Source organism: Cetorhinus maximus, unplaced genomic scaffold (genome assembly GCF_964194155.1).
Source record: "Cetorhinus maximus unplaced genomic scaffold, sCetMax3.hap1.1 HAP1_SCAFFOLD_966, whole genome shotgun sequence".
Classification (NCBI taxonomy): Eukaryota; Metazoa; Chordata; class Chondrichthyes; order Lamniformes; family Cetorhinidae; genus Cetorhinus; species Cetorhinus maximus.
Genome location: NW_027596908.1, coordinates 1 through 25,347, shown reverse-complemented (window position 1 = coordinate 25,347; position 25,347 = coordinate 1). Strand labels below are relative to the sequence as shown.

At 49.1% G+C, this 25,347-nt stretch overlaps 1 protein-coding gene across 1 annotated transcript; it reads left to right on the top strand.

Annotated features, from left to right (window-relative positions):
- Positions 1-1,012: 1,012 nt before the first annotated feature.
- fbl (fibrillarin) lies at positions 1,013-21,222 on the top strand. The gene is made up of 9 exons (XM_078536184.1): positions 1,013-1,037; positions 2,482-2,676; positions 10,015-10,155; positions 10,696-10,790; positions 12,979-13,149; positions 13,378-13,510; positions 15,337-15,449; positions 15,866-16,011; positions 20,099-21,222. The coding sequence occupies exons 1-9, from the start codon at positions 1,028-1,030 to the stop codon at positions 20,124-20,126; spliced, it is 1,032 nt and encodes a 343-aa protein (XP_078392310.1). The 5' UTR covers positions 1,013-1,027; the 3' UTR covers positions 20,127-21,222.
- The last annotated feature ends 4,125 nt before the right edge of the window (positions 21,223-25,347 follow it).

The following is a 25,347-nucleotide window of genomic DNA, read 5'->3' as shown; positions in this document are numbered from 1 at the left end:
CATCCATTGTTTTATCTCTACCTTTTAGCCTATTTCGATTCCCCCCCACCCCCACTAGGGCTATCTGTACCTTGCTCGTCCTGCTTTCCACCCTTAATGACCCCATTAGCACATTTCTTAGCTAATATCACCACCGTCAACACCTCTTTGTCCTTTTGTATATAGCATCTTTTGGCAATCTCCACCTATCACTGGCCCTCTATCCAGCTCTAGCTGTCCCACCCCCCACCCCCCCCCCTCTTAAACCAGCTTATATTTCACCTCATTTCTATTTTTACTTAGTTCTGTTGAAGAGTCATACGGACCTGAAGTTTGTTTTGCAGTTCCTCCTCCTGTTCTCCAGACGGGGCTATAATAGAGGCTGCGGTTCCTCCTCCAGTGCTGCAGAGGGCGGTGTGCACAGCATGTAGATCCTCCTCCTATGCTGCAGAGGGCAGTGTGCAAAGAGTGTAGTTCCTCGTCCTGTTCTCCAGAGGGCGGTGTGCACAGAGTGTACATCCTCCTCCTGTGCTGCAGAGGGCGGAGTGCAAAGAGTGTAGTTCCTCCTCCGGTTCTCCAGAGGGCGGTGCGCACAGAGTGTACATCCTCCTGTGCTGCAGAGGGCGGTGTGCAAAGAGTGTAATTCCTCCTCCGGTTCTCCAGAGGGCGGTGCGCACAGAGTGTACATCCTCCTGTGCTGCAGAGGGCGGTGTGCAAAGAGTGTAGTTCTTCCTCCGGTTCTCCAGAGGGCGGTGCGCACAGTGTACATCCTCCTCCTTTGCTGCAGAGGGCGGAGTGCAAAGAGTGTAGTTCCTCCTCCGGTTCTCCAGAGGGCGGTGCGCACAGAGTGTACAACCTCCTGTGCTGCAGAGGGCGGTGTGCACACAGGGTGCAGATCCTCTTCCCAGCCTGCAGTGCGGCGCTGCAGCGGAAGACCGGAAGTCCAGGGGCCTTTGTATCAGGCCACGTGTGGCCGTGTCTGCTTCTGATCCGGCAGCGACTGTGGCGACTCGGAGAGAATCAGAGGAACAATAACAGCGGCAGCAACATGAAACCAGGTGGGACTGAAATAGAGAGAGGGGCAGGTCCACTAAACACCCAGCAGCCAGGCTTCAACCTGGAACCAAGGCCAGGGACTGGTCTAGAGAGAGCTTTACTCTGTATCTAACCCCGTGCTGTACCTGTCCTGGGAGTGTTTGATGGGGACAGTGTAGAGGGAGCTTTACTCTGTATCTAACCCCGTGCTGTACCTGTCCTGGGAGTGTTTGATGGGGACGGTGTAGAGGGAGCTTTACTCTGTATCTAACCCCGTGCTGTATCTGTCCTGGGAGTGTTTGATGGGGACGGTGTAGAGGGAGCTTTACTCTGTATCTAACCCCGTGCTGTACCTGTCCTGGGAGTGTTTGATGGGGACGGTGTAGAGGGAGCTTTACTCTGTATCTAACCCCGTGCTGTACCTGTCCTGGGAGTGTTTGATGGGGACAGTGCAGAGGGAGTTTTACTCTGTATCTAACCCCGTGCTGTACCTGCCCTGGGAGTGTTTGATGGGGACGGTGTAGAGGGAGCTTTACTCTGTATCTAACCCCGTGCTGTACCTGTCCTGGGAGTGTTTGATGGGGACGGTGTAGAGGGAGCTTTACTCTGTATCTAACCCCGTGCTGTACCTGTCCTGGGAGTGTTTGATGGGGACGGTGTAGAGGGAGCATTACTCTGTATCTAACCCCGTGCTGTACCTGTCCTGGGAGTGTTTGATGGGGACGGTGTAGAGGGAGCTTTACTCTGTATCTAACCCCGTGCTGTACCTGTCCTGGGAGTGTTTGATGGGGACGGTGTAGAGGGAGCTTTACTCTGTATCTAACCCCGTGCTGTACCTGTCCTGGGAGTGTTTGATGGGGACAGTGTAGAGGGAGCTTTACTCTGTATCTAACCCCGTGCTGTACCTGTCCTGGGAGTGTTTGATGGGGACAGTGTAGAGGGAGCTTTACTCTGTATCTAACCCCGTGCTGTACCTGTCCTGGGAGTGTTTGATGGGCACAGTGTTTGAACATGGAAACTATTTATTGCTAAGCGGCAACCTGAGTTGACCCAGCGTTCTCTTTGAACAGTTGTTTCTCTTGCTTTTATGGTGTGTGGATAAAGCTGCACCGGTTGACTAACCCGTATCGAGGGGTGCCTACCACACTTCGGGTTTCTTGCTCCTGCTCTCTTTGGATCAGGCAGCCAACCATCTCAGATGGTTGGACAAAATTGCACCACGGCTCTGTAGAAGAAGTGCTGTTGTCTCGATGTTTATGGGAGCTTGCTGTGCCGAAATTGGCTGCTGTATTTCCTGTGTTACAACAATGATATCACCTCCAATATAAGCACCTCGTTGGCCATGAAGGTCTTTGGCATGTCCTGTGATTTCACACTGTGCTGTCAAAATGGAGTCTGTCAGTGCTTCCCCCACCTCTGCAGCTCTGTACATTCACTCACCCTCTGTGTTTTTGCTTTGTTTTGCAGGGTTTAGTCCACGTGGTGACGGCGGTGGAAGGGGAGGTTTTGGGGACCGTGGCGGACGGGGAGGCTTCGGCGGACGGGGAGGCTTCGGAGGCCGGGGAGGAAGGGGAGGCTTCGGAGGCCGGGGAGGCTTCGGGGACCGAGGAAGCTTCGGGGACCGAGGAAGCTTCGGGGACCGAGGAGGGAGAGGAGGTCGAGGTATGTTCTGCCGTGGTAACTCTGCTTTGTCAGCTGTGGCTCAGTGTGTGTAACATTCCAGAGACATGCTAAAGAATGTTAGGGCAAAGAATGAGGCCATTCAGCCCATCATACCTGTGTAGCTCTGCATATTTTCCCTTTCAGGTATTTCTCCAGTTCCCCCTTTTGAAAGTTCCTATTGAATCTACTTCCACCGCCCTTTCAGGCAGCGCCTTCCAGATCACAACAACTCGCTGTGTCAAAAAAAAACTCCTTGCCTCTCCCCCTCTGGTTCTTTTCCCGATTCTCTTCAATCTGTGTCCCTCTGGTTACCGACCCTCCTTCCACTGGAAACACTTTCTCCTCATCGACTCTATCCAAACCCCCTCCTGATTTTGAACGCTTCAATTCAAAGAGAGTGGCTAAAGTGAGCGTGGGACCCTTGGAGGATGCGACTGGCGAATTGTTAATGGGGAACAGGGAAATGGCAAATAATTTAAACCAACATTTTACATCGCTCTTCACGGTGGAGGACACTATAAACACCCCAAAGATATCAGATAAGCAAGGAGCTAATGGGAGGGAAAATCTTGTAACAGTCTCTATCACAAAGGACAAAGTATTTGACAAACTAGTGAGGCTAAAGGCAGACAAGTCGTCAGGACCTGATGGCCTGCATCCAAGGACTTTGAAGGAAGTAGCTGCAGAGATAGTGGAGGCATTGGTGGAAATATTCCAGAACTCGCTGGATTTTGGGAGGGTCTCAGTGGATCGGAAAACCGCTAATATGTGGCGCCCCTGTTCAAGAAGGGAGGGAGACAACAAGCAGGAAATTATAGGCCAGTCAGCCTAACATCTGTCGTTTGGACAATGCTAGAGTCCATTATTAAGGAAGAAATAGCAGGACATTTAGAAAAGCTCAATGCAGTCAAACAGAGTCAACATGGTTTTGTGAAAGGGAAATCATGTTTGACAAATTTGCTAGCGTTCTTTGAGGATATAACCAGCAGAGATGATAAAGGGGAACCGGTAGATGTGGTGTATTTGGATTTCCAGAAGACATTCAATAAGGTTCCACTTTAAAAGGTTATTGCACAAGATAGGAGCTCACGGTATTGGGGGTAATGTATTAGCATGGATCGAGGATTGGTTAACACACATAAAACAGAGAGTTGGGATTAATGGGTCTTTTTCAGGTTGGTAACTAGTGGAGTGCCACAAGGAGCAATTATTTACTATCTATATTAATGACTCGGAGGAGGGGGCAGAGTGTAATGTATCCAAATTTGCTGATGATAGATAAATAGGTGGGAGGGGTTTTTTGTGATGAGGACATAAGGAATCTGCAAGGGGATGTAGATAGGTTGAGTGAGTGGGCAAAAACTTGGCAGATGGAGTTTAATGTAGGAAAGTGTGAGGGCATGCTTTTTGTTAAGAAGAATCAAAAGGGAGACTATTATTTAAATGGAGAGAGACTCCAAAAAAGCGCAGCACAGAGGGATCTGGGTGTTCTTGTGCATGAAACACAAAAAGCTAGCGTGCAGGTGCAGCTACTAATTAAGAAGGCAAATTGAATTTTGGCCTGTCTTGCTTGGGGGTTGGAGGTTAAAAATAGGGAAGTCTTGATACAACTGTACAGGGTGTTGGTGAGGCCGCACCTGGAGCACTGTGTACAGTTTTTGTCCTTGTATTTAAGAAAGGATGTACTGGCATTGCAGACAGTTCAAAAGAGATTCACTGGGCTGATTCCTGAGATGAAGGGGTTGACTTATCAAGAACGGCTAAACAGGTTAGGCCTTTATTCATTAGAGTTTAGAAGAATGAGGGGTGATCTTATTGAAACCTATAAGATTCTGAGGGGGCTTGACAGGGCAGATGTTGAGAAGATGTTTCCACTAGTGGGGGTATCTCGAACTAGGGGACATAGTTACAGAATAAGGGGACACTCATTTAAAACTGAGATGCGAAGGAATTTCTTCTCAGAGGGTAGTGAGTGTCTGGAATTCTCTACCCCAGAGAGTTGTGGAGGCTAGATCACTGAAAGTATTTAAAGAGGAGGTGGATAGATTTTTGAAATATCGGGGAGCTGAGGGCTGTGAGGAGCTGGCGCGAAAGAGGATTTGAGGCCTTGGGCAGATAAACCATGACCTTATTAAATGGCCGGGCAGGCCCGAGGGGCCAAATGGCCTATTCCTGCTCCTATTTCTTATGTAAATCTCCTCCTTAACTCTCTCTGCTCTAAGGAGAACAATCCCAGCTCTTCTAGTCTCTCCACGGAAGGTTGGCTGTCTGGCAGGAGGCAGAGAGTGGGGATAAGGGGGTCCTTCTCAGGATGGCGGCCGGTGACTAGTGGAGTTCCGCAGGGATCAGTGTTGGGACCACAACTTTTCACTTTATACATTAATGATCTAGATGAAGGAACTGAGGGCATCCTGGCTAAGTTTGCAGATGACACAAAGATAGGTGGAGGGACAGGTAGTATTGAGGAGGCGGGGAGGCTGCAGAAGGATTTGGACAGGTTAGGAGAATGGGCAAAGAAGTGGCAGATGGAATACAATGTGGGGAAATGTGAGGTCATGCACTTTGGTAGGAAGAATAGAGGCATAGACTATTTTCTAAATGGGGAGAGAATTCAGAAATCTGGAGTGCAAAGGGTCTTGGGAGTCCTAGTCCAGGATTCTCTTAAGGTTAACTTGCAGGTTGAGTCGGTAGTGAGGAAGGCAAATGCAATGTTGGCATTTATTTCGAGAGGACTAGAATATAAAAGCAGAGATGTGCAGCAGAGGCTTTATAAGGCTTTGGTCAGACCACATTTAGAATATTGTGAGCAATTTTGGGCCCCGTACCTCAGGAAGGATGTGCTGGGCCCTGGAGAGGGTCCAGAGGAGGTTCACGAGAACGATCCCAGGAATGAAAGGCTTAACATATGAGGAACGTTTGAGGACTCTGGGTCTATACTCGATGGAGTTTAGAAGGATGAGGGGGGATTTGATTGAAACTTACAGAATACTGAAAGGCCTGGATAGAGTGGACGTGGGGAAGATGTTTCCATTAGTAGGAGAGACTAGGACCCGAGGGCACAGCCTCAGAGTAAAGGGAAGACCTTTTAGAACAGAGATGAGGAGAAACTTCTTTAGCCAGAGAGTGGTGAATCTATGGAATTCATTGCCACAGAAGGCTGTGGAGGCCAGGTCATTGAGTGTATTTAAGACCGAGATAGATAGGTTCTTGATTGGTAAGGGGATCAAAGGTTACGGGGAGAATGGGGTTGAGAAACTTATCAGCCATGATTGAATGGCGGAGCAGACTCGATGGGCCGAATGGCCTAATTTCTGCTCCTATGTCTTATGGTCTTATCCCTGGGACCATCCCAGTAAATCTCCTCCGCATCCTCTCCAAGGCCCTGACTTCCTTCCCAATCCTCAATCCTCCAGCCTGGGATCTTATGAGTGATGTGTAAACGTTCAGCAAAACCTGCCTGTTTTTGCACTTGGAAAGACAGACAAAATTGCAAAGAAGGAGATGTAGCCCTGATAGTAAAGGATGACCGAAGGACATGAGTGAGAAAGGATCTGGTCTCTGAAGATGATGAAGTAGAATCAGTATGGGTGGAGATTAGGAATAGCAAGAATCAGAAAACACTGGCGGGAGTAGTTTCTAGGCCCTCCTCACAGTAGTTGTATCATTGTTACAGGTTCCGATAATTTCTTGTTTAATTCTCTGTCCAAAGACAGTGCAGTAATTGTGGGGGGCTTTAATCTTCTTATAGACCAGGACAATCAAATTGGCAAGAGTGGTCTAGAAGATGAGATTGTAGAATGTTCTTGTGATCGTTTCTTGGAGCAATACATTGTGGAACCGACTAGGGATAAAGCTAATCAACTTGGATCTAGTATGGTGTGATGAAGTAGGGTTAATTAGCAATGTCATGGTAAAGGATCGAGTGGGAAATAGTGATCATAATACCATATTGAATTCCATGTTCAGTTTGAAAGTGACATACTCCAATCACAAACAAGAGGCTTAAAGCCAATTACATAGGTATGAGGGGAGAGCAGGCTAATGTTCATTGGATAAGCAGACTGAAAGATGTGGAGGTAAATGAATAGTGGGAAATATTTAAAGAAACAATTCAAAAGGTTCAACAAAAATACGTTCCATTGAAAAACAAAAACTCAGCAAGAGAGACCCATCCGTGGCTTACTCGAAGTTAAGGATAGTATTAGATTAAAAGAGGCTTATAATGTTGCAAACAAAAAACACTGGTACTGAGATTGAGGATTGGGAGTGTTTTAGAAACCAGCAAAAGGTTGATTTTAGAAAGTGGGGGGAAAAAAAACTCAGAATTCTAACGGCACAGAAGGAGGCCATTCGGCCCATCATGTCTACACCGACTCTCCAAATGAGCATTATGACCTAGTGCCATTGCCCTGCCTTTTCCCTGTACCCCCGCACGTTTTTTCTAATCAAATAATCTAATCCCCTCTCGAATGCCTCGATTGAACCTGCCTCCTCCACACTTCCAGGCCGTGCATTCCAGACCCCAACCACTCGCCGTGTGAACAAGTTTATTCTCACCTCACATTTGCTCCTTTTGCAAATCACTTTAAATCTGTGCCCTCTCGTTCTTGATCCTTTTACGAGTGGGAACAGCTTCTCCCTATCTACTCCGTCCAGCCCCCTCATGATTTTGAACATGTCTATCAAATCTCCTCTTAGCCGCCTTCTCTCCAAGGAGAACAGTCCCAATCTCTCCACATAGCTGAAGTTTCTCATCCCTGGAACCATTCTTGTAAACCTCTTCTGCTCTCTCTCCAATGTGTTCACATCCTTCCTATAATGTGGCGCCCAGAACTGTGCACAATACTCCAGCTGAGGTCTAACGAGTGTCTTATATAAATTCAGCATAACCTCCTTACTCTTGTACTGTATGTCCCTCTTAATAAAGCCCAGGATACAATATGCTTTATTAACTGCTCTCCACCTGTCCTGACACCTTTTATGATCTATGCACATATAAACCCAGGTCTTTCTGCTCCTGCACCCCCTTCAAAATTTCACCCCTTATTTTGTATTGTCTGTCCATGTTCTTCCTACCACAATGTAACAAATAGAATGAGTGTAAACTAGTCATAAATATGAAAACAGATTGTAAGAGCTTTTATACGTATACAAAATGGAAGAGAGTAGCTAAAGTGAACGTTGGTCCCTTAGAATCAGAGTGAGAAATTACCACGGGGAATGATGGTGGAGGCATTGAACGAATATTTTATGTCTTCACAATCGAAGACACAAGTTTCATACCAGAAATAGACAGTAACCTGGGGGCTAAAAAGAGTGAGGAGAAGAAGGTGATTAATATCACCAGGGAAGAAGTATTGGTGAAACTTTAGGGACTAAAATCCGACAAATTCTCAGGACCTGATGACCTACACCCTCGGGTACTAAAAGAGATGGCTGCAGAGATAGTGGATGCGCTGGCTATGATTTTCCAAAATTCCCTCGATTCGGGAACTGTCCCATCAAATTGGAAGCTGGCAAATGTTACACCGCTTTTCCGGAAGGGAGGAGAAAAAACGGAACTCCAGGCCAGTTAGCCTAACATTGGTCATTGGAAAAATGCTGGAATCTATTATTAAGGAAGTCTTGACAGTGCATTTAGTAAAGCAAAGTGTGGTTAGAGCAAGTCAACATGGTTTTATGAAAGGGAAATCCTGTTATATTAATGGAGAGTAACGTATTTAAGTTTGCTGACAATACAAAGATAGGTGGTAGGTCAGCTGTGAGGAGGACGCAGGCTGCAGAGAGATATAGACAGGTTAAGTGAGTGGGCAACGAGGTGGTAGATGGAGTATAATGTGGGGAAGTGTGAGGTTATTCACTTTGATAAGAATAGAAAAACAGAATATTAAGATGTGAAACTTGCAAGTGTTGAGGTTCAGAGAGACCTGGGTGTGCTGGTACAAGGAACTCGAAGTTAGCATGCAGGTACAGCTGGCAATTGGCATGTTGGTCTTTATTGCAGGGGATTGGAGTATAAGAATAAAGGAGTCTTGCTACAATTGTACAGGGTTTTGGTGAGACCACATTGGAATACTGTGTGCAGTTTTGATCTCCACATTTAAGAAAGGATACACTTACATTGGAGGTGGAACAGCAAAGGTTCACTAGACTGGTCCCCGGGATGAGGGGGTTCTCCTATGATGAGAGGCTGAGTAAACTGGGTCTATGTTGTCTGGAATTTGGAAGAGTCAGAGATGATCTCGTTGAAACCTACAAGATTCTGAAGGGCTTTGATGGGCTGGACGCTGAGAGATTGTTTCCACTGGTTGGGGAGTCTAAGACAGTCTCAGGATAAGGGGCTGATCATTTGGGACTGAGATGAGGAGAAATTCCTTCACACAAAGGATTGTGAACCTTTGGAGTTCTCTACCCCCAGAGGGTTGTGGATGCTCCATTGTTGTGTACATTTAAGGCCGGGATGGATAGATTTTTGTGGCTCGGGGAACTAAGGGATATGGGGAACGGGTGGGGAAAACGGAGTTGAAGCCCAAGATCAGCCATGATGGTATTGAAAGGTGGGGCAAGTTCAGTGGGCCATGTGGTCTACTCCTCCTCCTATTTCTTGTGTTCTTTATCCTGTATGCTTTTTTAATCAGTACTGGGGGAGCACCGCACAGTTGGAGGTGTGGTGCTGGGGTGGGGAGGGAGCACCCTGCACTTGGAGGCACCCTCATTTGTCTCTTTGTTACTTCCAGGCTCTCTTATTTTGATGCTTTCCTGGCCGGCCGGCTTCCCATCTTCCGCCCTCTGTAATCTTCACTTCATCCGAATCTCGGGGAAATTTACTCACCGTATCCTAACATGCACCGAGTCCTGTTCATCCATCGGCCCCGTGTTACCCGCCAGCCTATGCTGACCACCTGTCTATGCTGACCACCTGTCTGGCAACGCCTCCATTTTAAAAATTCTCACCCTCGTTTCCAAATCCCTCCATGGCCTCATCTCACCAGCTCCCTGTCTCTGGAACCACCTCCAGCCCAAGCAACTCTCCCAAGATCTCCGCATTCCTCCAATTCTGACCTCCCTTGAGCATTGACCGCTGGAGGTCTTGGCAGTTCCCTCCCTAACCCCCTCTGTTGTCCTCCCCCACCCCCCCCACCCCCCTCCCAAACCCCCTTAAGACACTCCTTAAAGATCGACCTCTTGACCAAGCTTTTGCTCGCCTGTCCCCAACACCTCCTTATGTGGCTCGGTGTTGAACTTTTTGATCATTGCTCTTTCGAAGGGTCTTGGGATATTATAAGTAAGTTGTTGTTTGGATTTCCTTGACTGAATCTGATTCCTCGTTGCTAATAGGTGGTGGTTTCAGGTCCCCTGGCGGCCGTGGAGGAGGAGGCCGAGGTCGGGGCGGTGGGAGAGGAGGGGGAGGAGGTCGTGGAGGAAGAGGAGGATTCCGAGGTGGAGCGAAGGTGACTGTGGAGCCACACAGACACGAAGGTGGGTGAACACAATTCCACGGCCGTGACTGTTATCACGTTGAGAAAAGCGCTGAGGGTGCTGGAAATCTGAAATAAAAGCAGAAAGTGCTGGAAATACCCAGCAGGTCCGGCAGCCTCTGCGGAGAGGGAAACAGGGTTCACGTTTCGGGTCAGTGACCCTTTCATCAGAAATGGAAAAGATGTGACAGGTTTTCACAGGGTACACCAGAGGGAAGGAAATGTGGGGTAGGGGGTTGGTTCAGTAATGATGGTGAAGGAAGAAAAGATAGATCCAGCGGGGGTGTGAATGGTTAGAACAGAACCTTTACCAATGGAGGAAGTGGGAGCAGTGGCCCTGATATCTCGCAGGGAATCATGTCAGTGTTTTTGTGTGATCTTGCTGTGCGCGGGTTGGTTGCTATGTTACGGGCGAGACTGCAGTTGAAGCAGGCACCTCGTCGGCTGCTGAGGGGGCGTCCTGAGATGGTGAAGGGGTGGGTTGGGATCCGCGTGCTCTGACCCATGGCTGACTTGACTGACTGCTGTCTTCTCCGCTCAGGGGTGTTCATTTGCCGCGGTAAGGAAGATGCTCTGGTGACGAAGAACATGGTTCCAGGAGAGTCTGTGTACGGGGAGAAGAGGATTGGCGTGGAGGTGAGACTCCCTTTATTGTTCTGTGTATGAGATGACCCCATACCAAAGGGGGTTTGACTGTCTAGACACGGTACAGACGGCAGAAGCAGAATGCTGGAATCATAGAATGGTTACGGTTCAGAAGGACACCATTCGGCCCATCATCTCCATGCCGCCTCACTGCAACAGCAACTTGGCTGATGCCCTTTCCCCGTAACCCTCTCAATGTTTTTTGTTTTCTGATAATGATCCAACTCCCTTTAGAAATCCTCGGTTGAATCAGCCTCCCCCACACTCTCGGGCGGAACATCCCAGATCCTAACCGCTCGTTGTGAGAAAGTTTCTCCTCGTGTCGCCATTGCTTTTTTTAACCAATCGCCTTAAACCTGTGTCCCTCTGGTTCTCAATCTTCCCGCCAATGGGAACAGTTTTCCCAATCGAATCTGTCCCGGACCCCTCATGATTTTGAACTCCTCGATCAAATCTCCTCAACCTTCTCTTCACCAAGGAGAACAGCCCTAGCTTCCCCAAACTATCCCCGGAACTGAAGTCCCTCATCCCTGGACCATTTTCGTGAATCTTTTCCACACTCTCTGCAAAGCCTTCACATCCTTCCTAAAGTGCAGAGCCCAGAACTGGACACAATATTCCAGTTGGTGCTGACCCAGTGTTTTAAACAGGCTTTTCATAACCTCCTTGCTCTTGTGCTCTATGCCCCTATTAATAAAGCCCAGGATACTGTATACTTCATTAACCGCTCTCTCAACCTGTCCTGCCATCTTCAATGATATATGCACATGTACCCCCAGGTCCCTCTGCACCTGCACCCCCTTTACAATTGCACCCTCTATATTGTGTCTCTGTGTCCTTCCTACCAAATGAATCACTTCTCATTTCTCTGCATTAATTTCATCTGCCCCGTGTACATCCATTCCACCAGCCTGTTTATGTGCTCCTGAAGTTCTGCACTATCCTCCTCACAGTTCACAATGCTTCCAAAGTTTGTGTCATCTGTAAATTTTGAAATTGTGCCCTGTGCACCCAAGTCTAGATCATCAATAAACATCAAGAAAAGCAGTGGTCCTGGTCCCAACCCCTGGGAGACCCCAATATAAACCTTCCTCCAGTCTGAAAAACAATCATTCACCATGACTTTGTGTCCTGTCACTCGGTCAGCTTTGTACCCGTGTTGCCACTGTCCCTTTTATTCTATGGATTTTAACTTTGCTGACAAGCCTGTTATGTGGCACTTTATCAAATGTCTTTTGGAAATCCATGTACACCACATCAGCCGCATTAACCTCATCCACCCTCTCTGTTACCTCAACAGAAAAGCTCAAGCTAGTTGGTTAAACACAATTTACCCTTCTTTTTTAAAAGAAAAAAATTGTGCTGGCTTTCCTTAATTAATCCACATTGATCCAAATGACTTCATTTTGTCCTGGATTATCATTTCTAAATCTGAAGTAGAAACAGAAAATGCTGGAAAAGCTCAGCAGGTCTTGGCAGCATCTGTGGAGAGAGAAACAAGAGTTAACGTTTTGGGTTGATGACTTTTCATTGAGAGAGATTTAACAACTTAATAGTTGAGTATGGAGGGAGGGGAGGTGGGAAAACAACCCAAGGGAGGATCTGCGATTGGGTGCAAGGCATGAGAGACTGAGTGACCAATTGGATGATGGTGCAGACCAAAAGAGGGTTGGTAATGGGATCAAAAGATGGGTCCAGAGGAGGTGTGAATTGTTGGATAAACACCGCAGAGGGGAGGATTCATTAAAGATCCGGCGGAGGGGAGAGAGTAGCCACGTCCTGTGGGTGCGGTGGAAGAAAGGTGGGTAATTCCTAAGAAGTGGCCCTCGCCTTAGCTACCAATGGATTCAGAGGCTGATCTGTGCTGGTGTCTGTGCCTCTTCCTCTGCTGATTTCCAATGGGGAGAGGAGGGGGGAATGACTAACAAATGAACGGGTTGTGGGTGGGGGGGGTGGGGGGAGGAGGGACAATGGTTAACAGGGGAACCGAGGTGGGGAGCGGGGTGGGGGAGAGACAGCTGGAAAGATCGTGCTGGTGCCGTTCCTCTGCCCTGGCTCCAGTAGTGTCAGGGGCTGCCGACATGGAGAGAGAATTCGGCTGATGGTGTTTCCCAGGAGAGCTGGGTACGTTTGGTTTTCCGTGTGGAATTGACTGCCGATGGTGTTGTTTTTTTTTCAGGAGGCAGAGACGAAGATCGAGTACAGAGCTTGGAACCCTTTCCGGTCGAAACTTGCGGCTGCGATCCTTGGTGGCATCGACCAGATTCACATCAAACCAGGAGCCAAAGTGCTGTATCTGGGAGCAGCGTCCGGCACCACCGTCTCTCATGTGTCGGATATTGTGGGACCCGTGAGTGAGCAGGAGATTTGACCTTGAACCGCATGCTGCATGAGTCGGGCTAAGACTGGGAGGGGTCCCGCACATGGACCATCGTAGTGTTGGGGGTGGGGTGGGGTTAGGGATCCAGTAGGAAGAAGGGTTGTGGGGTGGGGGGGCATGAGATTTTGGGATCTGATGTTTAGGGGTTTTCAGAGCCTGATCGCTCTCTCTTTCTCTCTCTCTCCCTTTCCACAACAGGAGGGCTTGGTTTACGCGGTTGAGTTCTCTCACCGGTCTGGCCGGGACCTCATCAACGTGGCCAAGAAACGGACAAACATCATCCCCATCATTGAGGATGCCAGACACCCACACAAATACCGCATGCTCCTGGGTAAGCTGGGGCTGGGGGGGGATGGGACAGTGTTGGTGGGAGGGGAGGATGGGACAGTGTTGGGAGGGGGGAGGAATGGGACAGTGTTTGGGGGGGGTGGAATGGGGTGGGGTGTGCTGGAGGGTGGGGGAATGGGGCGGGGTGTGCTGGGGTGCGGGGGAATGGAGCGGGGGTGTGCTGGGGGTTGGGGGAATTGAGTGGGATGTGCTGGGGAGGTGGGGGAATGGAGCGGGGGTGTGCTGGGGGGGTGGGGGAATGGAGCGGGGGTGTGCTGGGGGGGTGGGGGAATGGAGCGGGGGTGTGCTGGGGGGGTGGGGGAATGGAGCGGGGGTGTGCTGGGGGGGTGGGGGAATGGAGCGGGGGTGTGCTGGGGGGGTGGGGGAATGGAGTGGGATGTGCTGGGGGGGTGGGGGAATGGAGTGGGGTGTGCTGGGGCGTGGGGGAATGGAGCAGGGCATGCGGGGGAATGGAGTGGGTTGTGCTGGTGGGTGGGGGACAAACTGCTTCACCTTGAGGCTGGCTTCGAGTGGAGCCCTGGCTCCCTCTGTCAATAAGGCGCCAGGTAAATTGTATTTGCAACAGTCCATATAGGGGCCATCGATTATAAGATCGTCACTAATAAACCCAATGGGGAATTCAGGAGAAACTTCTTTACCCAGAGAGTGGGGAGAATGTGGAACTCGCTCCCACAGGGAGTGGTCGAGGTGAATCGTGTCGATGTGTTTAAGGGGGAAGCTGGATAAACACATGAGGGAGAAAGAAACAGAAGGATATGGGGATGGGGTGAGATGGAGAGGGGATGGGAGGAGGCTGGTGTGGAGCAGGAACACCAGCAGGGAGCAGATTCTTTCTCTGTGGGGTGTGAGCAGACCAGTGTTTGTTGCCTAACCCTAATTGCTCTTAAACTGAGTGAAATAGCCTAGCAAGCCAGAGGGCAGTCAAGAATCAACCACATTGCTGTAGGCCAGACCGGGTAAGGATGGCCAATTTCCTTCCCTAAAGGGACATCAGTGAACCCGATGGGTTTTTGTGACAATCGATGATAGTTGTCATGGTCACCATCACTGACTAGCTTTGAGGTAGGATTTGAACCCATGTCCCCAGAGCATTAGCTGGGCCCTCTGGATTACTAGTCCAGTGATATTACCACCACACCACTGTCTCCCCGAATGGGCCTGTTTCTGTGATGTAAAATTCTACCTAACTCAATACAAGGACCAAATTGGCAGAGTCCACTTCACTTCTCTCCATGTGGGCAAAGCGCTGCCCCTGTCCTCGGGGAAGAGGGAGCAGCTCGTCCTCGGGGAAGAGGGAGCAGCTCGTCCTCGGGGAAGAGGGAGCAGCTCGTCCTCGGGGAAGAGGGAGCAGCTCGTCCTCGGGGAAGAGGGAGCAGCTCGTCCTCGGGGAAGAGGGAGCAGCTCGTCCTCGGGGAAGAGGGAGCAGCTCGTCCTCGGGGAAGAGGGAGCAGCTCGTCCTCGGGGAAGAGGGAGCAGCTCGTCCTCGGGGAAGAGGGAGCAGCTCGTCCTCGGGGAAGAGGGAGCAGCTCGTCCTCGGGGAAGAGGGAGCAGCTCAGGGAACAGCGAGTAGCTCAACCTCAGACGATCTGTGCTATTGGCCCCTGTGCAGATTGGGGACCCAGATGATGATGGGTACAAGAGAAGCCTGTTAGTGAGCGGAGACCACGGGGGGAAACCCTCCTAACCTCTGTGTGCCCGGCGTTAAGGACAGTAGGAGACCGCTATCAGTTCCTATTAATATGTGCTGCCCACAGCTGCTCCCAGTTACCCCCCGCCCCCTTGTACTCATGTTTTCTGCTTTTTCCACAGGAATGGTGGATGTGATTTTTGCAGATGTGGCGCAGCCAGACCAGGGCAGGATTGTGGCACTGAACGCACACCATTTTCTCAAAGTGGGTGGTCACTTTGTCATCTCCATTAAGGTGAGCCTGGTGCCCAGCTCCTCCTCCTCCTCCATGTCTGTAAGGGTTGGGGAGTTTGAATGATGCTGCCTGTGCTGAGGTGTATGGGGGAGCACATTCCCCCCTCCTCCCCCACCCCCACATAGACCCTCCCTGAATCCCACCAAAGGTAGATATGGGAATGTTAATGTGTTTTGAATTGATTTGGATAAAGTTCTCCCTTTTGCATCTCATGACTGTTGCTTGTTGATTTGAACATTTCTGGGGGGGTGCGTGGTTGTATAGATTTTTGAGTAGATAGTATAGCCAGGGATGGCATCTGGTGAACTTGTGCCCACAGACAGGATTTATCTGTATGAGTCTCTGTAGGAAGCCTGAGGTAGTGCACAGGCCTTGTAGTTGACCTAACGTCTGTGTGTGTGTGTTTATCCCTACAGGCAAACTGCATTGACTCCACCGCAGCCCCTGAGGCCGTGTTTGCAGCAGAGGTGAAGAAGATGCAACAGGAGAACATGAAGCCCCAGGAACAGTTAACGTTGGAGCCCTATGAGAGAGACCATGCTGTCGTTGTAGGAATGTACAGGTGTGTGTGTGTCATTAAATAACTCCTGCCTCACTGGGGAAAGGGGAATGTTCCCTGCCCATGGATACTAATTGACAACCTCTTCGGTCATTGGGTGGGTGGGTGGGTCAGTCAGTTCCCCTCTAGTTCGTGCTGAACAGGATTGCGTTTCGTATGTTACGTCAGTGACCGTGCTTCACTTTGGTCATAAGGTAGTGAAAGGCTCTGAAGGAATGGTGGGGAGCGCCTCTTTCTTTCAGAAGTGAAGTGGGGAATGTCCCCATGTTGAGAGGATGCATCTAATAAGCACTCACCGCAGTTTTAGTCTGTGTTGAGTGGGTTCTAACTTGGGTGTAGTATGTTCCCACCTGTTCATAGGAGCATAGGACTTGGGAGCAGTAGGCCATTCAGCCCTTTGAGTCTGCTCCACCATTCAATAAGTTCATGGCTGATCTGATTGTGTCTCCACTCCACTTTGCCGTCTGCACCCTCCCTGCCCATAATCCTTGAGTCCCTTGTCTATATCAAAAATCTGTCTAACTCAGCCTTGAATATATTCAATGACCCAGCCCCCCACTGCTCTGTGGGGAAGAGAATTCCACAGAGTGAAGACCCATTGAGAGAGAAAAATTCTCTTCCTCTCTGTCTTTTAAACTGTGTCCCCCTAGTTCTAGTCTCCCACAGAAGTGGGAACATCCTCCCACTATCTCAGGATCTCTTATGTTTCAATAAGATCACCTCTCATTTTCCTAAACTTGTGTACCTAGGTTGTGAACTGAAGGGTGTATGGGGTCATCTATAGATCAACTGTGAACTGATTGAATGGTGGAAAGGGCCAGAGGGGCTGAATGGCCTCTTCCTGGTCCTGATGGAGATGTGTTGAATTTTTTTTGTTTATTCATTCACGGGATGCGGGCGTCGCTGGCTGGGCCAGCATTTATTGCCCAACCCTAATTACCTCTTGAGAAGGTGGGGGTGAGCTGCCTTTTTGAGCCGCTGCAGTCCATGTGGTGTAGGTACATCCACAGTGCTGTTAGGGAGGGAGTTCCAGGATTTTGACCCAGCGACAGTGAAGGAACGGTGATATATTTCCAAGTCAGGATGGTGTGTGACTTGGAGGGGAACTTCCATCTGCTGCCCTTGTCCTTCTAGATGGTAGTGGTCGTGGGTTTGGAAGGTGCTGTTGAAGGAGCCTTGGCGAATTCTTGCGGTGAGATCCAACCACTGTCACCCCCTTTTGGCGTTTTCAGATCCATCGTGGAGTGCTTGGCAAAGAATTGCACCGCAATTGAAGTGGGTGTAGGCTCGTGGGGGGCTATCTTTTTATGATCTTCATAGAATCATATAGCACAGGAGGAGGCCATTCAGCCCATTGTGCCTTTTGAAAGTTGTCTAGTTTAATCCCATACCCAGGCTTTCTTCCCCAGACCTTGCAAACTGTAAGTCCTCTTCAGGCATCTGTCCAACTGGCCTTTGCAGGACAGTGTGGAATGTGCTTCTACCACCCTTTCAGTAGAGCACTCCAGATCCTATTATATCATTTCCTTCTCCGTTTTATTCGCTAATGATTTTGAATAGATGGCTTCTGGTGACCAGCATACTTGCCAAATGAAACAGTTTATCCATACTTTTATCAAAATGCCTCAATTTTGAATATCAGATCTCCCCTTAACCTTCTGTGCTGCTATGTTTCTTGTCATTGTACCTATTTATGAAGGTAAGGATCCCATAGGCTTTTTTAACCGCTAAGGATCCCATAGGCTTTTTTAACCGCTAAGGATCCCATAGGCTTTTTTAACCGCTAAGGATCCCATAGGCTTTTTTAACCGCTAAGGATCCCATAGGCTTTTTAAACCGCTTTATCAACTTCATTCACCCATTTCTGTAACACAATTCCTAGGAAATCCAAGCGAATTAAATGGAAGCAGGGTGTACTGCCTTCCACCACCTGGTACAGTGGGGATTATTTTTAAATGAATGCGATAGCGGGTAACTTAGACCAATAAAACACTGACAACTGAAACATTCACACTTGGCATACTTTGGGAACTTTTTGACCAAAGCGCTCCAGACAATAAACATCAGGTTTGGTGATTATTGAGAATGAACGACTGGTGACTTTGCTAGCTGACAGTCAGATCTCACAGGAGAGAACGCAAACATATTGATCACAGGGGTTGGCTATCTCAATGGGTGTAAAAGAAACACTTGCATTTCCGTGGGGTCTTTCATGACCTCGAACGAGCGATCGATGTAGGTCACTGTTAAGGAAATGTGACAGTCAAATTGTGCATAGGCAGCTCCTACCCAGCAACATGACGATGACCCAGTTCATTTGCTTTAGTGATCGTGACCCAGATGTTCTGTTTTTTTGAGGGATGTATGTATATGGGGCGCGGGATGCTGCGGAGAGCTATTTTCTCTGACATCTACCCCTCCCACTTCTAAATAGCGGCCGGGAGATCTTTCACAGTCCAGACGAAGGGACAGGGCCCCATTGGTTCTCGTGCCTTGTCCAAAAAAAATGGCTGGTGCCTCCCACAGGCTGCCTCGCCACTCCCTTAGTCAGCAGTTCTGTGCTCGAGTCCCTGGAGTGGGACTTCAACCCACAACCTTCTGTCTCAGTCGAGAGTGCTGACCCAAGGTTTGAAAACATGATCGAGGTTGGTTTGAACTGAGACACTGTCCTACCTGCAGAAGAAGCAGCAAACACTTCTATTGTGATCCTTTGCAGAGACATGAGAATGTGGCTGTGCCATGTATGCCTAGAAGGGAGGGGGGAGGCAGAGAGAATGTGTTGGGGGATATGTTTTGCTGTCTGTTTGCATCTGAAATCCATGTGACCCAAACCTTAAAGAGACCTGTCGTAGCTGTGTCCTGACATACCCAGATATTGAGTCAATCTGCAAAGATGACATGAGTTGGAGGTGGGAGATGGGGGGGGTGTCTACTTCATTTGTGCATGTGCCCTAGCTAGTGCTGGTGCCCTGAGTATTGGAGAGAGAATCTGCTATAGTTCTGCTCATGATCACTATTCAGTGTCTCCCACTGGTGATTATAGCAGGTCTTCCCAGCCTGTACTCATTACAAAATCCCATAGCCTGACACGGGATGTGGGTGTCACTGGCTAGGCTGGTGTTTGTTGCCCATCCCTAATTGCCCCTTGAGAAGGTGGTGGGTGAGCTGCCTTCTTGAGCCGCTGCAGTCCCTGTGGTGTAGGTACACCCACAGTGCTGTTAGGGAGGGAGTTCCAGGATCTTGACCCAGCGACAGTGAAGGAACGGCCGATATATTTCCAAGTCGGGATGGTGAGTGGCTTGGAGGGGAACTTCCAGGTGGTGGTGTTCCCCATGTGTCTGCTGCCCTTGTCCTTCTCGATGGTAGAAGTCGTGGATTTGGGAAAAGAATGTAAGGAACAGGAGCTGGACAAGGCCATTCGGTCTGCCAGCCAATAAAATCTGGCTGACCTTTGGCTGCTCCACTTTCTCACCCCATCCCTTTGTGCTGTCGAATGAACCTTGGTGAATTCCTGCAGTGCAACTTGTGGATGGTACACGTTGCTTCAGCTGTGGGCTGGTGGTGGAGGGAGTGAATGTTGAAGGTGGTAGATGGGGTGCCAATCGAGCAATCTAGTGTGTGTGAGAGACTCGTCGTCATTGGGTCCTATCAAACCCAACACTCATTGCTTCAGAACAAGAGGGGTGAGACAAATTGGAGAAGGAGACAAGTGGTTAGTGACTGACTGGGACCCCGCCCCCCTACCCCAGTCTTCACTGTCGCTTCTAGCCTGGTATCTTGCGCTTGGTATACACCAGGCCGTTCTTAGCTGGAGAGTTTTCCGTGTTCATCTCTGCACAGAGGCTGACAGCCTGTTGTCTTTTTGTTGTCATTCGGTATCTTTTAAGGGGATTTTGCCTGATTTTCTTATGGATACCAGGTGCATGTGCACTCTCTCTCTTTCTCTCTCATATCACCTTATTTTAAGCTGTTGCCTTTCTCTGAATCTGTTCTGAGGATCTGTGTATTGAATAATTGCTTGCTGAGGTGGCTGTGTTTATAGGTGACAGTAGACTGATTCAGAGAGTGATATTTGACTCCTTGTTTGCAGGCCACCATCTAAGCAGAAGAAATTTTAACCCAAGATTGGAACCCAAGGACAGACGATAAAGAAATCCTTTGCCAACACGCTGTCTGGGATCCGATTGTTTAAAAAAAAACGCTTCTGAATGGATCTCAGTGTGGAACTCCCATCAATTTTAAAATGGGCAGGTGATTTTATTTTCCCCTCCCCATTGCTTTTCAACAACACTGGAGTTCTCGAACTTGTTTGTAATATATTTATGTCTGTCTAGGGGTCTTGGAGGGACAGGGTGAGAGGATTTTAGGACAGGTCTGTAGATTTATGGCAAGTTTTTAAATCAAACCTTTTTGAGTGGGGGGGGTGGGGCAGCTGCAGGATTTAAGTTGTGGGTCTGGAATGGTACAAACATTTAAGTTGGAACCTTTGCCACTGAGGGAACATAAGGAACAGGAGCTGGAGGAGGTTATTCAGCTCCACCAGCCTCCTCTGCCAGCCAATAAAATATGGCAGATCTTTGACCTCAACTCCACTTTCCCGCCCTATCCCTTAGTGCCTGAAAATCTATCCATCCTAGCCTTGAATATAATCAACGACGGAGCATCCACAGCTCCCTGGGGTAGCGTATTCAAAAGATTCACCACCCTCTGAGTGAAGAAAGTTCTCCTCATCTCAGCCCAAAATGGCCGTCCCTTTATCCTGAGACTGTGACCCCCTAGTTTTGGACTCTCCAACCGGGGAGTGAGGTAAACAGCCTCACAGCATCTACCCTGTCAAACCCTCTGAGAATTTTACCTGTTTCAATGAGATCACCCCTCGTTCTTCTAAACTCCAGGGGTTAAGTTATGTCCTGCGTTGCGTAGCTTCTAGTGCTTGATGCCTGTTCCGAAGAGTGAGAACAGGCTCTTGAGTTAGCGGTATGGAGACCTGGTAGTAAAGCAGAAACCATTTACAAACAGCGATCTATAGGCTTGCCCTGGGCAATGTCCCACGTCCTCCATTGTTAATTTTCACCCCATTTGAAAGGTTTTGTGGGTGAGCCTAACTGAAGTTTTTCCTGTGTCTAGCAATGGTAGCTGGCCCAGGTGACAATGTTGTATACTGAGTTGCTGAGGAATTTTCAACACATTACTATATTATTAATAAAAAAAACAAACGAACTTGGGGTGCAGTGTGATTCTTTATTTTTTGTTCTGGGGGCTCTCTGTCGAGGGTTTTCATTTGAAGCAAACTAGGAGGGAGGAAGGAAAAGAGGAGTGGCATTTATGTGGTGACCCAGATGCTGCCTTCCCAATTCTGGATTTAGGATTGCTCTTGGCAGTAAGGTGGCCCCCACACTTGGAGAACACTCAGATGCTCTACAGCTGGTTCTCAGTTGGTTGGGGGGGTTTCCACATCCCTGGTTTGCTCACTTGCCTAATGTTGGCTGCTTTGGGGAACTGGTCCCTGCCAGTACTCAGCAGACACACTGGATATCTCTTCTGGAACCTGTCCTCACACTGCATTAACCTATTTATTTTCCAATAGTGGGGTGGTGGAGTGGTTGACTGGACACGGATCAGGGCGGGAGGCTAATTTTTGTTTCTGGTCCCACACTCTGGTCCAGTGGTGAGACCCATTGAATCAACACTGTTGCCCTGGCTGAATTCCACGATCCCAGCAAAGGTAGGACCTTCCTCAGCTCCCCTTGTGTGCTCTGCAACACTTCTGTTATTCAGGTGGTATGGATTCTCTGCTCTTGGCCTGATTCGTTGGGAATGTTGCACCATTTTCTCAAGGCAGGCCCTGCTGCTTGAGAATGCCAAAGCTGTCTTTTCAATGGGCGAGATTGAGCATTTGGACAGCTTGACCAGAGTGCTGGGAGCTCACGGTGAGTGAAGACTTGACTGTATTTCCATCATCTTGCTCCATTTTTTGGGCATTGCCACACACCGTCTGATATCGGAATTGAGGAGACCAGTGATGTGATGCTGCAGTTGAACTAAAGGATGAAGTCTGCCCACCATCCGTGAGAAGTCCTCCTGGTTTCTGCTGGTTGTCCTCGCCTGTAACAATGCAACTGAGGTGGGGAAACGCCTGATCATGGTGGATGATGCAACACCCAAAGGTAAGCGGGTAATTTGCACTGAGCTTTTATCTGCTTCCAATATAGTGCATTGTATACTGGGGCCTCTTTGATATGATGGTTCAGTATCAAAATACCCTGGGCATGTCGATGCAGTCTCTTGTTGGACCTGCAACCCAGTTTTCTTCCTCCTCTCCTGAAAGGGTGTGGTTATTTGATAGGATCTCCCTGCCCTTCTATCCATCACCCACGTGGCTGCCCTTCAGTGAGAGGTTTGCTGGCTGATGGGCCCTGGTCCCAAATTTGCCAGCAAATCCCTGTTCACCCCTTGTGCCTGGGTAGGCCTGACAGCGCCCATTTGTTTAATGGTTGTTCAGTTCAGACAAATTCAGGATCAAAATAGTCAGTTGGATTGGACTAATTGGATAAAGTGTCTGCACTTTCCTCCTTATCCCTGCGTAATTATCTTTCTCTCCCTCCCACCTTTTGAGTATTCTATTTTTGAAAGTTACTATTGAACCTGTTCCCTCATCCTTTCAGGCAGTGCATTCCAGATCACAACATGAGACCTCTGGATATTTTGCCAGTTACCTTTTTAAACCTGCAACTGGAAGCAGTTTCTCCTTATTTACTCTTTCAAGACTTCACAATTATTGACCTATTTGAAGGTTTTATTCTTAAAATATGACCGAAGCCCCCCGCCGCCACTCTTGGGAGATCATTGAACCGTCTGCAACCTGGTTGCAGGTGGTGTGAAAAATGTGAACACGAGGTTAATTCAAAGTCTCATTTGATCCTTGGAATCCCCTTTACCCTTGCACTTTAACTTAAATTATCAATAATAATTAACGTTCACATGTAAATTCAATTGTTCTTGACCAATGGTTGACATAAATAACTGTTGCCTTGTTGGTGTTGCCATCGTGTGGGGAACAATGCAAAGATTATTAATAGTTTTAAGTAATATATATGAGAAATCTGCTCCAAATGTAGTAGTTTGTTAATGAGAAGGAAGATGATAATAGTTAATCGGAAGGAAGAAAATAAAACTTTCTCTTTTTACTTGGAGTTACTGGCCAAGGCCTGGAACATTTTTTCTCAAAAATAACTGCAGCTGGGAAAATGCAAATATAAATTTTTTAAAATGAATGGTGTTTTCGTGAAGTGAAATTGATATTAATTAGTCACTGACAATTTGCGTTGGGCTTTCATAGGCTGGGAAAAATGTGACGGGTTCATAATTATTCCTTTGTCATGAATTAAGAAATGATTAATAAAGTGAAGGTAGATGTTGACCAGATTTTTAGGTGGAAAAGGATAGGGAGAGGTCGTTATGGTGGCCATTTTGTAAGTGTGGGAAAATTCAGGTCCGCAAAAATTAACTTCCATTTCAACTTTTAAAAAAAAAACTAGTTACCAACACGAGGGAACCAAAGATGCAGCAAGTTAAACATATATTTAGAACTTCAAAAGGACGTTGACGCATTGGAGTGGGCAGATAGGTGGCAGATGAAGTGTGAGGTGATACATTTTGGTGCAAAGAACGTGGAGAGAGTATAAAATAAAGGATACTATTCTAAAAGGTGTGCAGGAGCAGAGACACCTGAGTGTATATGTACATAAGTCATCAAAGGTGGGAGGACAGGTGGAGAGAGCAGTTAATAAAGCATATAGTACCTTGGGCTTTATTAATAGGGACATAGAGTACAAGAGCAGGGAGGTTATGCTGAATTTATATAAGACGCTCATTAGACCTCAGCTGGAGTATTGTGCACAGTTCTGGGCACCACATTATAGGAAGGATGTGAACACGTTGGAGAGAGAGCAGAAGAGGTTTACAAGAATGGTTCCAGGGATGAGAAACTTCAGCTCTGAGGATAGATTGGAGAGTTTGGGACTGTTCTCCTTGGAGAGAAAAGGGCTAAGAGGAGATTTGATAGAAGTTTTCAAAATCATGAGGGGGGCTGGACAGAGTAGATAGGGAGAAGCTGTTCATGCTCGTAAACAGATTGAGAACCAGAGGGCACAGACTTGAAGTGTTTTGCGAAAGAAGCAAACGCGAGGTGAGAAACTTTTTCACACAGCGAGTGGTTGGGGTCTGGAATGCACGGCCTGGAAGTGTGGTGGAGGCAGGTTCAATCGAGGCATTCGTAAGGGCAGTGGATGATTGTTTCTATTTAGATAGCGTTCAGGGGTAGGGGGGAAAGGCAGGGGATTGTCAGTAAGTCAGACTGTGAGACGGCGGAGCAGAAGCAGGCCACTTGGCCCATTGGCCATTCAATGAGACCAGGGCTGATCTGATGATCCTCAACCTTCCTGCCCTTGACTCCCCAATAACCCAAGTTAAAATGCTTAGAGAACCAGTCGAGACGGTGGGCCGAATGGCATGCTTCTACACAATGGCAATTCTGTGATATTTGGAAAGAAAAACCAGACTCCTCACCAGGGGAAGAGGAGGAGGAAGAGAGAGGGGGGGAGGAGGAGGAGGAAGAGAGAGGGGGGGAGGAGGAGGAGGAAGAGAGAGGGGGGGAGGAGGAGGAGGAAGAGAGAGGGGGGGGAGGAGGAGGAGGAAGAGAGAGGGGGGGAGGAGGAGGAGGAAGAGAGGGGGGGAGGAGGAGGAAGAGAGGGGGGGGAGGAGGAGGAAGAGAGGGGGGGAGGAAGAGGAAGAGAGAGAGAGGGTGGGGGGGAAGGAGAAAGGGGGAGGGAAGGAGAAAGGGGGGAGGGGGAGGAGAAAGGGGGGAGGGGGAGGGAGAAGGGGGGAGGGGGAGGAGAAGGGGGGAGGGGGAGGAGAAGGGGGGAGGGGGAGGAGAAGGGGGGAGGGGGGAGGGGGAGGGGGGAGGAGGAGGGGGGAGGGGAAGGGGGAGGGGGAGGGGGGAGGAGAAGGGGGAGGGGGGAGGAGAAGGGGGGGGGGGGAGGGAGAGGGGGAGGGGGGAGGGAGAAGGGGGGGGGAGGAGAAGGGGGGAGGGGGAGGAGAAGGGGGGAGGGGGAGGAGGAGGGGGAGGGGGAGGGAGGAGGGGGGAGGGGGAGGAGGAGGGGGGAGGGGGAGGAGGAGGGGGGAGGGGGAGGGAGGGGGGAGGGGGAGGGGGAGGGGGGAGGGGGAGGGGGAGGGGGAGGGGGAGAGGGGGAGGGGGGAGGGGGAGGGGAGGAGAAGGGGGGAGGGGGAGGAGAAGGGGGGAGGGGGAGGAGAAGGGGGGAGGGGGAGGAGAAGGGGGGA